Below are 17,201 nucleotides of genomic sequence, written 5' to 3' on the forward strand. Positions count from 1 at the left end.
ACTGCCCTCCTCATTCTCTTCCTCTGATGACTCGTGCTGCTTATCCATGGGAGAGGGAAATGCAGGGTCCACAGCTTCCTTGGGTTCAGTAGTGGTGCAACTACTCGAAATCCTGCGCAGCTCCTCAAAAAATGGACAGGTTATATTTCCATGGCCAGTCTGTTTCCTAGCATCCCTGGTTTTAGCATAAGTTCTCTTGAGCTGCTGGCTCTTTATCTGCACTGGTCAGCAATCCAATTGTGACCACTTGCAGACCTCTGACCAGCAATGTCCACAATCACATCTTTATTCCATTGGCTGCCCCAAGAAGCTGCTCCACCAATACTTCTCCCCAGATGGTGAGGAGATACGGCTGCTTGAGGCATGTTGTAAAGGCTGCTGGAATGATATTGCTGCAGTGCCAATATATAGGCATCAAGGAGCAAATGGACCAATTCTGGCACATGCCAAATTTTAGTTAGGGGGAGGGGACATCCAGTCAACTTGACCCCAGAGCAGTGGAGGGCACACAGGTAAACCCACAGGTCAGTAATGGATGCCCGCAAAACAGGATGAGACAGCAGTTGGAGGACTGCCAAAGTAGTGTGCAGCAGCATTGTGTGCACATGAACTGACCACACTAACTCAACTTGTATCAAACTTAGCACACCTTGAAAGAGGAGTTCAGAGTTTGCAATAAATGCAAAGTTGGGGCACGCTAATGAATTACATTGTGTATATGCAGATATTTTCATACCAGAGTACCTCGATTTAGCATGGACTGAATCTTCCGTGTAGATAAGCCCGTAGATTCAAAACCTTATTAAAAATATTTGAGAACAAGGTGATGGTTTTACTTATTCACGGTATTTGGGTCAAGCACCAAAGCATTCTAAATCACATCATCTCATTACACCATAAGCGTCTCTGTAGAGAATTTCATTTTTGTGTACACTTAAGACAGAAAAAATAAGCTTATTGGGTTACAGTAACCATTCACTCATTGAGAAAAGTGCCCATCTTAAAAAGCTTCTAAAATGCACTGCAAAAACTGCTGTGGCATGACATGCTTCAGATGGTATAAGTGAAATTGTTCTATATAAATTGTGCTTACCTTTCCAATATCTAACATGTCAGTGTAGCTGAGCAAAGCCACAGGAATATCAATCTCTTCATATTGGCTCAAGTTACCTTTTGGGGGAGCCTGAAAGTCAGAACAGAAGTCTTTGTAGAGCTGGCTGTATTTCTTTAGTAGAGATAAAGGTCTATTTCTAATCATTTGAAAAGTTTTTGAAAGGAACAAGACATGTTAACATTTGGGATTATAACAAAATGAGGATTATGCAGAAAATAAATAGAACGCCTAACACAAAACAACAGTAGAAGTTACAAGAGGCCACTTTACTGTCCATAATCATGTGAATCTGTTCTAGTGTTCTTCAGGTCTGTGTATGAGACATCAGCATCTCAAACCAAAATCCATTCTGCATAGGCAGGAGAAGCAGATTAATAAACCTTTTCCTCATAGTAGATAAAAATAATACAATTTAGGATCATGTGCTGTTTTATGTATGCAAAAGATAGCTACATCCTGACTCTAGTATCACAATATATTTACCAGAACAGAAAAGATCCATTACAAAGACTTGCAAATCATTATTTGTCCATCAAAGAATAACAGTATTTATCTTACAATAGCACCTACAGCCCCCTTGCTCCCCAAATCAACTATAGATCTGATTAATCCTTCATTATTAAATTCGCTTGGGCAAGTTTATAACAGCCATGTCTCACAAAGGCCTCTGAAAACAATAAATGTTTATTTGAATAGAAATGCAAAATATATTTCCAAAATGATATTTTATAGTAAGATTTTAAGACCCAGAACTCAGGTTAACATATTGCTTTAAACAATAAAGATGTGTATCAGCATTTCCCCAAAAGGATAGCATTAAGCTCCAAGAAATTTTGCATGGTGACTGTCTGTTACAGCTCACCTGCCTTGCTATAGTTAGTTGTTTTGTTGCTCCATATAGCTGCTTGTTGCAGTTTGCTTAGAATTGTGATATTTGTTGTTTTGCCTAGTCATTGGTTAAGAAAGATTTAAAAAGTCATTGCCTGATTGTATTCTGTACCTGTTTTGTTACTTTGTAGAAGCTGCTTGTCATTTTATATAAGTTTGATTAAGTTAGAGGATAGATAAGGTTCTTGCTGTTCCAATCTTCCCCTCTGAACTTCCCAAACCCCTTGCTGCTTTTTTCCCCTGTGTCTGCATCACCTCTGAACTTCCCAAACCCCTTGCTGCTTTTTTCCCCTGTGTCTGCATCACCAGCTGAACTTCCCAACCCCCCCCCCCACACACACCGCAGGGCTTCAGAATCTCTCGCTGCTTGCAGCTGCATCTCTCATCAGTTGCCACTATCATTTCCCCCCCCCCTCCTGTTTCTTGACCCAGCCTTTTGTTGACCATTCTATATAGAAGCTACTATTTTATTTTGCATTTCCTTTTGGTATGTTTTACATTCCACATTGTATCTAGAGCGTGACGTCAGATTCAATTTAGCTTTCTGATGACACAAGGGACAACTACCCTGGATTCATGTCCACATTACGATGCCATTCTCTAGTCATATCCAATATTAAAAGGATGTGTTTTTATAGTTTAACTCATAAAACTGAAAAAAGATGTCAAGGCATCCCTAACAAAATGTCACACTCCAAAAAGTCTGCAACCAGACAGATATCAGCCCCTAAAGGGCATAACAAAAAAAGACATCAAAAAAGAGTTATCTAACTTTCATAACTGTTGTTCTTTGCAATGTGTTGCTCAGGTCCATTCCAATTAGGTGTGTGCATGCCACATGCACAGTCACCAGAAGGTTTTTTCCCCTAGCAGTACCCGTTGGGTTGGCTGTGGAGCCCCCTCGAGTTGTGCCTTCATGGCGCTGCATATACGGCTCTGCCGACCCGCCACCTCTCCAGTTCCTTCTTGCTGGATTACTCTGACAGAGGGGAAGGCAGGTGAGTTTGGAATGGACGTGAGCAACATATCTTGAAAAACAACAGTTACGAAAGGTAGGTAACCATTTTTCCTTCGGGTGCTTGCTCATGTAACGCGATTCCAATTAGGTGACTCCCAAGCCTTACCTAGGAGATGGGGTTGGAGTTCATGGAATCGCTGATTGAAGCGCTGCTCTGCCGAATGTTGCATCATTCCTGGCATGATGGGTGATAGCATAATGGGAAGTGAAGGTGTGAACCGAGGACCACGGTGCTGCTCTACAGATCTCCTGGATCAGGACTTGGGCCAGAAAGGCCGCCGAGGAAGCCTGAGCTCTGGTGAAATGCAGGGGCAGGGACCTTTGCCAGGTCGTAGCATGCCAGGATACAGGACATGATCCATGATGATATCCTTTGGGAGGATACCAGGAGACCCTTCACCCAGTCCGCCTCCATGACAAACAGCTGCATCAACTTGTGGAACGGCTTTGTTTGTTTAATATAAAAAGCCAATGCCCACCAAACGTCTAGGTAGTGAAGCCTCTGTTTGGGACTACTGGCTTCGGGAAAAAGACTGGAAGAAATATGTCTTGGCTGGCATGGAAATTTGAGACTGCGTTTGGGAGGAACGATGGGTGAGGTGGAAGCTGCACCATGTCCTTGTAAAAGATGGTATAGGGAGGGTCAGATGTGAGGGCCTTCAGCTCAGATACCCTCCTGGCTGAAGTTATTGCGATTAAGAAAGCCACTTTATAAGAAAGAGCAGTGAGCATGTCACTAAGAGCTCAAACAGAGGCCCCATCAGCCTCGAGAGCACCAGGTTAAGGTCCCAAGCCGGGGTTGGCCAATGGATTTGAGGATATAGCCTGTCTAGTCCTTTAAGAAAACATTGCACCATCGGGCTAGCGAAGATGGAGCGGCCCCCCTCTCCTGGGTGGAAAGCTGAGATGGCAGCCAGGTGAACCTTTACTGACGAGTGTGACAAGCTCTGCTGTTTCAACTTTAGCAGGCAGTCCATGATAAAGCATGGAGAGCTCTAGTTCCCTCCAGATGAGGCCGGAAAGTCTGACACAGTACATAAACTGCTCTCAGCTCCGTGACATTGATGTGAAGCAACAGTTCCTCTGGAGACCAGAGGCCCTAAATTCTGTGCTTTCTGAGGTGTGCTCCTCACCTCATTGCCGACCCGTCGGTGACCAGACACAACGAGGGGTGTGGTTTGGAGAAGTCGACCCCTGCACATACCATTTGGAGGTCGAGCCACCACTGAAGAGACTTGAGAACCCACAGTGGAAGTGTGACTACCATCTAGGCTGCGTCTACTCGGTCGATACACGGATGCTAGTCAAACCTGGAGAGGTCTGAGTCTGAGCCTCATGTGTTGCACCACATATGTACAAGATGCCATGTGTCTCACGAGTTTCAAGCAACTCATTGCTGTGGTTATAGGGAATCCTCTGATATCCTGTATGATATCATGAATGGTCTGGAAGCGGGACTGAGGTAGGGACACTCTGGCCTGTCTTTAGTCTAGCACTGCCATGTAAACTCTATTCTCTGAGTAGGGGTGAGTGTTGACTTTTGAGTGTTTAGGAGGAGGCCCAGTGTGTCGAAAGTGGATCTTATCAGGGTGACCGGTTGATCCACTTGTGTCCTGGAATGGCCCTTCACTAACCAGTAATCGAGGTATGGAAATATGTGAACTTGACTTTGCCACAGGAAGGCAGCCACGACTGACATGCATTTGGTAAACACCAAAGATGTGATGACAGGCTAAATGGGAGTACTGTGAATTGGTAGTGCATGTCCACCACTACAAACCTTAGGAAGCGCCTATGAGGTGGGATTATGGAAATGTGGAAGTATGCGTCCTTCAAGGACAGCATACCAATCTCCTGGATCCAGGAACAGGATAATGGTGGCCAAAGAGATCATACAAAACTTTAGTTTCTTAATGAACCTGTTGAGGTTGCGCAGGCCAAAGATGGGTCTGAGGCCCCCGCCCCTTGCTTTCGGTATTAGGAAATAATGGGAGTGGAACCCCTTGCCCCTGAGCTCCAGTGGAACCTCCTTTATAGCTCATGACAGTAGGAAGGTTCGTATCTCCTGTACAAGGAGTTGCTCGTGAGAAGGGTTCCTGAAGAGGGTGGAGGGGGCGAGGAGAATTGGAGATAATATCCCATTTCTACTGTGCAAAGGACCCAATGGTCTGAGGTGATTTGGGACCATGCCCGGTAGAAATGTGACAGACGTGTCGAAAAGGGGAAAGAAGGATGTAGTGCTCGGGTTGGTATGTCACCCCCAGGCACATCTTCAAAAGGCCTGCCTGGGGCCCAGTGGTTGCCTGGATGACCGAGACACCTGGTTGTTCGGGGGTTGGGGCTGGTGATGCTGGTTGTGATTTCTGCCCTGCCTGCAATTGTGGTCCTGACACGGCCAGGGCATAGCCTGAGGCCTAAACTGTCTACACTGGGTGGTTGGTGTGTGCAGCCCCACAGATCTCAGAGTGACACGGGAGTCTTTCAAGCTATGCAGCTTCGAGTCTGTTTTCTCTCAGAACAGCATGGCGCCTTCGAATGGGAGATCTTGTATAGTTTGTTGGGCCTCTGTGGGGAGGCCTGAGGCACGCAACCAGGAGCAACATCGCATTGCAATGCCTGAGGACATGGTGTGAGTGGCCAAGTCTGCTGAGTTCAGTGCGGCCTGCAGTGATGTCCTGGCCACAGCCTTACCCTCATCCACTAGGGCCAAAAATTTGGACTTGGAACCCACTGTGAAAAGGTCTGAAAATCTGGACACTGCATCCCATGATTTAAAATTGTAGCCGCTAAGGACCGCGTGCTGATTTGTAATGCAAAGCTGGAGCCCTCTGCTGGAGAATATCTTCCTCCCGAAGAGATCCAGAGTCTTCCCGTCCTTAGCTCGAGGAGTAGGCCCCTGCTGCCCTTGCCTCTCCCTCGCATTAACCACCGCCACCATCACTGAGTCTGGCGGGGGATGAGAAAATAGGTATTTGTAACCCTTGGAGGGTATGAAATATTTTCTTTTGACCCCCTTCACTGTGAGAGTCAGAGAGGTAGGAGATTGCCACAAAGTTCTGGGGAAGTGCCACCCTGGTGGGACTCAACGGGGATAAAATGTGCACCATTGGGTCCGACGCTTTGGTAACCTCCTCTATCTGGATGCCCAGATTCTGAGCCATCTGCCTCAAGAGTTGCAGGAGGGCTCTGCTGTAAGGTGGGGGAGGGCCCGAGGAGGTTTCCGCCACCATCTCATCGGGTGAAGATGACGAGGAGGCCCATGTCAGGGAGGGTCCCTCCTGCCCATCTGGCTCCACAAAGCAGCCTCTGTTGTCTGCCGCTGCCCCCATCGCAGTGCTGGCCATTGTGCCCTCTGTGGCACTGACCGTTGTGGCAGTGGCGGTGCCAGCACTGCACTGACAGTGGTAGCCGATACCCGTGAGGGGTCCCTAGTCCTGGATGCAGCCCTTCCCTCAGCTGCAACCAAGAAGTGCCTGGAGATAGACTCCTGCGACTGATGGTACGCCCATGGGGTCCAAAAAGGCCACGGCACCGGCATTTGCGCTGGCACCTGCCATTGCACTGGGCACGGCACCAGAGGGAAGATCTGTGCCATATTCGCAGTCAGAGTTTCGTCAACTCTGTGTCGGCTCCTTCAGGACACATAGGAGTCTGCCTCAGAATTGGACTCCGAGGAGTTCAAACGTGGTGACCAAGATGGCACCGTGCTGGGGAGATGGAGAGCAGTGCCGCATCATTGCTGGTTTCCCCCTGGACTGCACCAGGGCTGGAGACTTCGGGACTGGTGCCCTCTCACATTGGTCAGGAGAGTGCGGACCCGTCAGGGCTATGAGATCCCTGTCCGCCTTGAAAGTCTCCAGCATGGAGGGAAGGTCTACGTCCTCCACTGGGCCCTCCTCAAGTGGCACCAGACTTGACGGGCCCCACTGTGGGCCCGGAATCGACTGTGCCAGCTGCTGTGCATGTGGGGAGGAGTGGCCTGCCACAGGTCGCACTCCTTTAGGTAGCTCATGCTCTGATGCTCGAGAGGGGGAATGCCCCGTCCATCTTCTTTTGTGGCACAGGTGACTGAGAGCAGTGCCACGATTCCACCCGGGAAGCAGTCTTCAGTGTCGCGGAGTGCCAGTGCCGAAGGTGTCTGACCCCAGCGTCCTTCCTCGGTGCCACGTCCTGGATTGGAGTTGGTGCACTGCACACTGATGCCAACAAGCCCAGTGCCATGTCCATGGGGCTTGATTCTGGCTGTGGCCGCAGAAGTGCTTCCATCAGCAGCAGCTTCAGCCTGTGATCACTTTCCTTCTTGGTCCCAGGGTAGAAATTCCTACAAATTTTGCACCTGTCCATTTGATGGGACTCTACCAGGCACTTCAGACAAGCCGTGTGTAGGTCGCCCTTTGGCATCGGCTTCTGGCAGGCTCCACATGATTTAAATCCCTGGGACCGAGGCATACCCCGGCCCAGAGAGAGGGAAGGGAAACGGGGGGAAAAACCCTGGTAACAAGGGTTCAGCTAGTCTAAACTAATATTGAAAAACAATTTTTAACTATTTACAGAAATATATGTACAACAAGCAAGCTAGAGGATTGCATGTTTGGACGACAGAAGAAACGCTCCAACGACTGTCACTGGCAGTAAGAAGGAATTGGAGAGGTGGTGGGTCGGAAGCACCCTATATGTGGCGCTATGAATGCGCAATGCCAGGGGGCTCCATAGCTAACCCGATGGGTACTGCTAAGGGAAAAACCTTCTGGTGACAGGGGTGTGTGCACCACATGCAAATTGGAATCGACATGAGTAAGCACTCGAAGAAGAACCAATCTTCATGCAACATCTGCTCCACGTCTAGCATACAATTCTAAGAGAGACACGTATTTCCAGTGCTGACACTCAGATTTAATTAAACAGAAGCCATACTGCTGTACATTTGATTGAATTTATCTTTTGAGTGCTAAGTCACAACACAGAACTAATATTTTGTTGAGGTCCAAGGAGCTGGTTTCATTGTTTTAGCCAAGTGTTTAAGGATAGACAAGACTTCACGCAGGGGCATTATATATACACAGGTCCCATTGGGAACCATCACTACTTGTGTGAGTAAAACCTCTGGCTTAATTAATAAATATTAAATGCCACAAACAGAAAAATTTAACAAAATTACTCACAAAATAGCAATTATTCAGGCAGTATTTCAGGAATGAACGTATATTTTTCTGTTGGCTAAGAACATGAGTAACTTTATATGTAGCTTCACAGCCCCTTGTACAGGCCCAAAATACTGCAGGCTGAGTCATCACATGCCCACAGAGAGATATTAATTCTAGGAAGAAACTTGCCAGGTCAGAAAACCCAAAAGTAAATAAGCTAAAAATAGTATCAGAGGGGTAGCCGTGTTAGTCTGGTTCTGTAGAAGCAGCAAAGAATCCTGTGGCACCTTATAGACTAACAGACGTTTTGCAGCATGAGCTTTCGTGGGTGAATACCCACTTCTTCTTGCATCCAAAGAAGTGGGTATTCACCCACGAAAGCTCATGCTGCAAAACGTCTGTTAGTCTATAAGGTGCCACAGGACTCTTTGCTGCTGCTTCAAGCTAAAAATAGCAACTCTGGGAAGCACTGAGACAATGTAGCTTATCAAGAATGAAGTCTAGATGAAAAATAAAGTTTTATAACCAAAACTAACAATCAGAGATACATCAGTACTGCAGACAATAATTAGGAATAGACTCACCAGTTTCTCTCTACTGACTATCAGCAACCCACGGGCTCCATTGATCTGAGCTAGCCTGACTTTCTCATAGAAGGTGCAGTTCCCCCGCGTCACCATAGGGATTCTGTTATGAAATCCCCCATCTGGTACATCAGAAGGAGAACACAAGACAGATGCTGTTTGATCCTGAAGCTGCAAGAGGGACTGGAGAGGAAGAAACATTAGTTGAAAAATAAGAATCACTAGTTGAAAAACCAAGAGCAGAAACTATAAGAAAAATATCACTCAATTTCTTTATATTAAGCAAGAATTGCCATGTAGAAAACAAAACAATCCCCCCCACAACTCCAGGATCTAAGGAACAAGAACAAATATCTGAATTTAAGTTGCAGTAAAACACAACACTTATACAGTCACGCCCCCCCCCTCGGGTTATGCAAACCCAACTTACACAAATCCGCACTTAGGGAAAAAGTTCCCTAAACTAAAAAGTCAGGGAGCATCTGTATTAAAATGATGTCAAGGTTACTTTGAACATTCAAGTCAGGAAACGAAAGTCATAGAGTTTTCACAGTAGCATGAACTCTGACATGCTGCCCATCTTATCCTGTATTATAGACAGTACTATTAGCACCACCTATAGTTAACATTGCCCAACACTTAATATTACAAGACCCTATTTTCAGTTGCTTATAGCTTTGCCAATCTTTAACAATTTGGTCTGAAATTTTCCAAAGTGAGCATCTGCCCCAGGCTGAATTTTTTTTGGAAATTTACAGTTAAAATAGTCCAGCTGTTTCCAAGAATAAGACTGGGGAGAAATGCTTTGCCAATGTTAAAAAAAAAAAAAGAATCATACAATTGTTTTATTGAGAAACCTTAGCAATGTCATGCTTGATGCAGGGAACTGACATTTTGCAAGGGGGAGGGGGTCGGCCTGGTGTCAGCATTGTGCTGTTTGCCATTCTCATGCAAATTTGCCCAAACTTGGACAAGTTGTAAGCTTTCAAAAAATCTCAGTCTGCACATTCTCAGTAGAAACTTTTGAGAGCTAAGAAGCTAAATTATCCAATGATTGCATCTGTACTGAAGGTCCATCCCAGAGATTCAAGGCCCGAGTAAGACTTTCCCTGTAATTCAGGGTGTATAAAAACTAATGATTTAAAAAAAAAAATTAAAAAAAAATCTTTTTTTAATTTAAATTGGATTGTTATTTAAAATTGGGTTTTTTATTTTGTTATTTAAATTATAATGTTTTTCTTTTACAAAATTTACCTGTTTAAAGTGAAATCTGAATTTAATACAAAATATTTTAAGGCCTAAACTTTAATTATAGTCTTAAAACATTTAAATAAAAATTAAACATGCTGAATTATAACATTAGAATGGCAATACTGGGTCAGACCAATGGCTCATCTAGCCCAGTATCCTGTCTTCTGATAGAGAGAATGAACAGAACAGGGCAATTTTGCAGTGGGGCGTGTCAGCGAGTCTTCCTCCCTCCTGTGCACTGAGCTGTCCCCTCCATCTTGGTTGCTGGTGACAGGGTATGGATGTGCTATTTTGCAGTGGGGAATTGGGAGACTCCCCCTCCCCAGGGCATTGACCTGTCCCCTTCCCCCTCCTGTCTTTGCTGTCCGTGCTAGGAGCCACCCACCCCCTCCATTGCAGGCTGCACACAGTGCCCTCCCCATCCATCCCTTGACAGAGTGGAGTATGAAACTGCCAGGGGGAGCATCTCAGCCTGTCCCTGGTAGCCGGCTCGCTCAGCCATTTTGCTGACTAGGGGCTCCCCTGCCAAATCCAGGGCTCCCCTGTCCCATTCCTCCAAACTTGGGGTCCCCCTCCAACTGACCTCCCCCCCACCAACAACATGGCTGTCCCATCCCTTCCAAAACACACTTAATTCTTCATACGCCTTTGGTCAAATGACGCTCTCCATAACAGCAACAGCTGCTTAGGAGCAACATAGCAAAAGGGCACCAATATGTTGCTACTAACGAGTGTCTACTGTATGTTGAACAGCATAGGTCCTAGTACAGATCCTTCAGGGATCCCGCTATTTACCTCTCTCCACTGTGAAAACTGACCATTTATTCCTACCCTTTGTTTCCTGTCTTTTAACCATTTACTGATCCAGGAGAGGATCTTCCCTCTTATCCCAGGATTATTTACTTGGCTTAAGAGTCTTTGGTGTGGGACCTTATCAAAGGTCCAGTACACTATATCCACTGGATCATCCTTGCCCACATGTTTGTTGACTCCCCCAAATAATTCTAGTAGATTGGTGAGGAATGATTTCCCTTTACAAAAGCTGTGTTTGACTCTTCCCCAATATATTGTGTTTATCTATGTGTCTGACAATCCTGTTCTTGACTATAGTTTCAACCAATGTGCCTGGTACACAAGTTAGGCTTACCAGGAGCCTTGTTTAAAAATTTAAAAATTTGTTTAAAGAATTACTTTATCTATTTGCCATTCATCTGATTTAAGTGGTAGTTTACATACCAGACTTAGTAGTTCAGCAATTTCATATCTAAGTTCCTTCAGAATGCTTGAGTGATACCATCTGGTCCTGATGACTTTTTACAGTTACCAATTTGTTCCAATATCTCCTCTACTGACACCTCAATCTGGGACAGTTCCTCAGATCTGTTACCTAAAAATAGTGACTCAGACGTGGCAATCTCCTTCACATCCTCTTCTTCAGTGAAGACTGATGCCAATAATTCATTTAGCTTCTCTGCAAAAGCCTTGTCTTCCTGTAGTGCTCCTTTAGCAGCTTGATCGTCCAGTGGCCTCACTGATTGTTTGGCAGACTTCCTGCTTCTGATGTACTAAAAATGATTTTGCAGTTAATTTTTGTCTTTTGCTAGTTGCTTCATATTCTTTTTGGGCCAGCCTGATTATAATTTTACATTTGACTTGCCAGAGTTTATGCTCCTTTCTATTTTTCTCGAAAAGATCTGACTACCCCTCTTTAAGGGATTTCTTTTTTGTCTCTAAACACTGATTTTACTCTCTTTAGCTGTGGTGGCATTTTTTTTTTTGGTCCTTTTTTTTTATTAAATTATTATTTGGGATATAGATTTAGTTTGAGCCTCTATTATGGCGTTTTTAAATAGTTTCCACGCAGCTTGCAGGCATTTCACTTTTGTGACTGTTCCTTTTAATTTCAATTTAACTAGTTTTCTCAGTTTTGTGTAGTTCCCCTTTCTTGAAGTTAAATGCCACTGTGATGGGTTTCTTTGGTATTTCCCCGCCCCCCTACAAGGATGTTAAATTTAATTACATTATGGTTGTTAATACTGAGCGGTTCAGCTATACTCACCTCTTGGACCAGATCCTGTGCTCCACTTAGGATTGAACCAAGAACTGCTTCTCCCCTTGTGGGTTCCAAGACTAGCTGCTCCTAGAAGCAGTCATTAATGGTGTCTACAATTTTTATCTCTGCATCATGTCCTGAGGTGATGTGTACCCAGTCAATACGGGGATACTTGAAATTTCCTATTATGATTGGGTTTTTTGTTTTTGTAGCCTCTCTAACCTCCCTGAGCATTTCATAGTCACTATCATCATCTTGGTCAGTTGGCAGGTAGTATATTCCTACTGCTATACTCTTATTATTCAAGCATGGAATTTCTATCCATAGAGATTCTATGGTATAGTTTGAGTCATTTAAGATTTTTACTGTATTTGACTCCATGAGCCTCAATCAAAAACTTTGAATTAAAAGCTGCTTTTCTGTGCAAAGAAAGAATTGGGGGGGGGAATCTAACTTTTGAGGTCAAGCTTTATAAATATGGCACAATAGGTCACACAGTAAGAGCTTGATCCTGTGGGAGACCCAAAGGCTCTGCTACTGGGTGAAAGAAACGGGCAAAGTCACAATTGTTGGGACCCAGCCTCTGGCTCCAAGAGATATACTATACACAATATATAGGGTTGCCAACTTTCTAATTGCACAAAACCGAACACCCTTGCCCCATCCCTGCAGGTGCCGCCCCCACAGCTCCCATTGGTCACAGTTCCCAGCCAATGGGAGCTGTGGAGCCAGTGCTAGAAGCGGGGGCAGCATATGCTGCTTCTCTGATTGCCCCTGCACCTTGGGGCCACAGCAGAGCCTACCTTAGCCCTGCTACGCTGTCGACCGGACGGAACAATCAGCGGTGCTGACCAGAGCCGCCAGGGTCAAAAATCGGACGCCTGGCAACCCTAATTGTGTATCTCATGAAGATCATCTACTGAGCCTTCCTAGGTGGTCTCATATTCCTTCCCTGAGGTATGACTGTCTCAGTTCTCAAATTATGAATATTTGAGACTTCACCCACCATGACACCTCTCCATCTAATGAAAAAAACCACACTGATCTGCTCAGTGACTACCAGCCCTTCTAGACGGTTATGGGCATTTCATGTAAACAGCTTTGCTCTGTCTCCTTGCACGTGTACACAGATAAAAACAGAAATCCATTCATTTTGCAATTGCCTCCCTCTGTCGCTAAACAAATAAAATACTGCAGTGCAAAAGGCATGTGGGTTACTCAAGCAGAAGTCTTCGATTGTTGTTAGTTCTCTTGTTTTTTTGGGGGTAGGGCTGAGGTGGGGGGTTATGTAACTAGGGAAAAGGAGCAGAGTGTGCAACCAAAAAGGATCAACACTGGTGTGAATGCAGGAGATTGTGGGCAGAAGGACTAAATTCTTCAGACTACAGTCTCTAATGTTGATTTTTAACAGCTGGGAACTGGGGGAAAAATACTACCATGGCTGCAGATTGTAAGAGACCCCTATTTGGGAATATTTTCAAGAAATTCTGTTCCTTTGGGTAGAAGAGGATCACGCACCAAATATAAACAGGGCAACAAAAAGATGCAAGGCCTGGTTGTCAGAATGAAACAGCATTATAAAAAATGCTCCTCAGAAGACAGTGACTTTGAAGATGATGATGTAGACATGTCTGAACAATCTGGGATGAGCTGGTTAGTAAACTTATTTTTGAACCATTTTTATGGACTGCCTATCTGGTTTTACTATGCTTGTAAATGATAGATTATTGTCATAAATTTGTGTTTTGGGTGGATTACTAGTGAATTTAAAAAATGTTTGTGTTCAAAATATGTTGATTTGTTGTGGGAGTATTTATCAAATATATTTTTACGATTATTGCTGAACTTCTTAAATGATTTTTTTATTGCTCTATATAATCAAACATCCTAAGTGAAGAGTTTTTGTTTAAAAGTAAAGTTTTATTAGGCATTTATGAATTTTAACATTTAAAAATGCTTTTTTCACCCGGCTCCGAGATAAGGATTATCTAAATCTATGTAAACCCTTATGATTTATTAACTTTCCCCAGAAAACTGGGTTTAGAATTATATAATTTAAACAATGCTATAAACAGCTGCAGTAGGAGGAATCTTTCATTTACCATTTCATTTTTTTAAAGTTCACTGAGTAATACTCTGAGCGAGAATGATTTTGTCTCAGGGTCTGACTTAGACATAAGGGGTTATGAACGTCCATCAACTGCAATGTCTGCAACTTCAGAGTTATCTGCTGGTACCACCACTACTGCTGCAACTAACCATACGTCAGACAGAAAATTACCTGTATTAAAACAGAACCAAAAAACCTGACTTTCTTCATCATCCAGTAAAACTATGAATGAGTTCATAATCAGACCACCAAGTTCCAGGAAGACTCCACAAAGGAAAAAATTGCTTGGGTCACCTATGTAACAAATTCTTCCTTTTGTCTTGTTCAGAACAAACATTTCATTGACATGGTTCAATCATTTTGACCAGGCTACACTCCAACCACGAGAGCAGACATTGCTGGAAGGTTGATGGATACCATGTATGAAAAGGAAATTGAACTTTGTGCAAAAAAACATTGACAGGAAATTCATTAATCTAAGTCTTGATGGGTGGAGTAATGTAGACAATGATCCAGTAATATGTGCTTGTGTGACAACAGAAGACGGAGCTGTCTACCTTATAGAAACAACTGATACATCAGGAAATGCCCATACAGTAGAATACCTAAAAGAAACAGCAATAAAAACTATAGTAAACTGAACAAAAATTCAAGTGTCAGGTGCACAGCTAAGCACTGTCACTGAAAATGCTGCAAATGTAGCAAAGCTAAGAAGAAATCTAGAAGATAATGAACCTAAAACTTATAACATCTGGATGTATTGTTCACTTGATGTACTCAAGGCTTTGGCTAAAAGATGCATCTCCAGGAATAAAGACGAACATTGAAATTGCAAAATACTTCCATAACTACCACTTAGCTTCAGCTTCACTGAAGAAAGCAGGAGAATCCAAATGAATTCTCCCACAAGATGAATGATGGCATTCAGTGTTTGACTGTTTTGAGCTATTTATTAAGAACTGCCCTATTCTGATAATAATTTGTGAAGAAAATTGTGACAAAACAGATGGAACTACCACAGCCAAAGTAGTCAACACTGGACTATAGAGAAATGTAGAAGATATGCTGAATATACTGAAACCTATTTCCATAGGCTTGGACAAATGGCTGAAAGATTGTGGTTCTACTGTTGATGCTGAAAATAACTTTATTGAAGAAAGAAATACCCATCAACAATGTTAAATTGCAGGAAGTAAAGAGGCAGATGGATCAAGCACTTGTTCTATCTCATTTTCTTCCCAATATTCTGAACCTAAAGCACCAGGGTAGATGCCTAATTGCTGAAGAAGAAGATGCTGCTATGTGATATGGGTACCTAATAATCACACATCAATCATGCCAGCCATAATAAATTTCAGGGTTGGAGGTGTTCATGGCAGTTCATGTTTCTTGATGATGTTTTAAAGAAAGTCACAGCAATGAACTGGAGGAAGTCATTAGCTAAGAACTTGGGACCAGAGTTTTTTGAAGTGCTAAACTAGTTTTGACTGTTGTAGTCTTTTCTGCAATCACAGAAAGACTATTTCCTTCATTTGGATTAATTCATTCAAAATTGAGAAATTGATTGAGATTGAAAAAGCAGGAATTCCAGACTATGAATAAAAATGAGGAAGGAGGAGATGAGATCTACTAGTTTTAAAAGTTTGAAGGTTAGCCTAAGTAATGTAGAAGACTAATTTTCAAGCGATTTCGGCAACTAGGAACTTAAGTTCCAGTCACTTTCACATAGGCATATTTGAAAGCGTTTCCAGGCTGACCTGAAATAATCAGTTAATTCACTGACTACAGTTAGCCCCTGTGTTTAATAAAGAGAAGGTTACTCACTTTGTGCAGTAACTGAGGTTCTTCAAGATGGGTCTCCCTGTGTGTGCTCCACTTCAGGTGTCGGTGCATCCTGGCACCGTTGATCAGAGATTTTCGGTAGCAATGTCCATCTGGGCCACGCATGCACAGTAGCTGTCTTGCAGTGCCGTTGGAGCCTCATATAACATGTGTGCAACCTGACCCCCTCAGTTCCTTCTCTACCATGGAGTACTCACTGCAAACCCAAAGTAGAGGGGAGGGGAGGGGAGGGTAGTGGAGCACCCACAGGGGGACATCTTGAAGAACCTCAATTATTGCACAAGGTGAGTAATCTTCTTTTCTTCTTTGAATGATGTCCTTGTGGGTGCTCCACTTCAGGTGACTGTAGAGCAGTGCCCCACTGTAGACAGAAGGGGCTTCGGAGTTGTTTGCACAATAGAAGAGAGCACTTTTAGGCCTAGCATGGCATCTGACTTTGAGCTTTGAATGACTGCATAAAGACTTGTGATTGTATGCTCAGTGGCCCAGTAGCAGCTTTACATGTGTCTATTATTGGTACATTGTTCAGAAAGGCCACTGAGGTTGCTATTGATAACGTAGAATGAGTCCTGATCTCTACTGGGGGTCCTGTTTTATTCTGTTGATAACAGCTGGATGCAGCTAGAGATCCATTTTGATAGTCTCGCTATGGATATTTTTCTTTGTTAGTGATTCCAGGATAAGTTTTAGACTGTTTCACACCGAGGAACCTTCTGGCCTCATAAAATGGAAGCCAGGGGCAGGGCAAAGTACAAATAAATTCTGCCAACACGCCCCTTACTGCCTGACAGTTCTTCCACTACGAGGGTGCTGTCCTTCTCATCACTCTCCAGCCATGTGCAGGGGGGAGAAGATAGAAATAGTACCAAGGCTTGGTAACCTGCAATAGAAGCTAGGAGCAATAACCTGCACATTAGGACATGGTGACCCGCAGCAGCAGCTGGAGTCTATGACAACGCAATACTTTCCCAGTCTTTTAGGTGTGGCAGAAAAATTCTTATTTCACTATTATATCTTCCCAGGGTGCAGGAGGAGAGATCTATAGCTATAGTTTATTGAGGGAATTTGCTGACCTCATAAGTGTAGTTTACACTCGTTACAGTTCTGCCTGAAGGACTATTGTCTGCATGGTGTGTTTTAAAAATATCTATTTTACTATTTGAATCTAACTATGATTTGAACTGCTAGCCTGCCTCC

The 17,201-nt window shown here is 43.9% G+C and overlaps 1 protein-coding gene across 4 annotated transcripts in view; it reads right to left on the reverse strand.

The window, feature by feature from the left end:
* The window catches only part of SPPL2B (signal peptide peptidase like 2B), a 141,545-nt gene that overhangs the window by 40,604 nt on the left and 83,740 nt on the right, over window positions 1-17,201 (reverse strand). For all 4 annotated transcript variants that reach the window (XM_044999087.1, XM_044999086.1, XM_044999088.1 and 1 more), the window contains 2 exons: window positions 8,749-8,931; window positions 1,094-1,183 (listed from right to left, as the gene is read on the reverse strand). In XM_044999087.1, the coding sequence (XP_044855022.1) occupies window positions 1,094-1,183; window positions 8,749-8,931 (273 nt within the window). The remainder of the gene's footprint in view (window positions 1-1,093; window positions 1,184-8,748; window positions 8,932-17,201) is intronic.

Source organism: Mauremys mutica, chromosome 24, assembly GCF_020497125.1.
Source record: "Mauremys mutica isolate MM-2020 ecotype Southern chromosome 24, ASM2049712v1, whole genome shotgun sequence".
Classification (NCBI taxonomy): Eukaryota; Metazoa; Chordata; order Testudines; family Geoemydidae; genus Mauremys; species Mauremys mutica.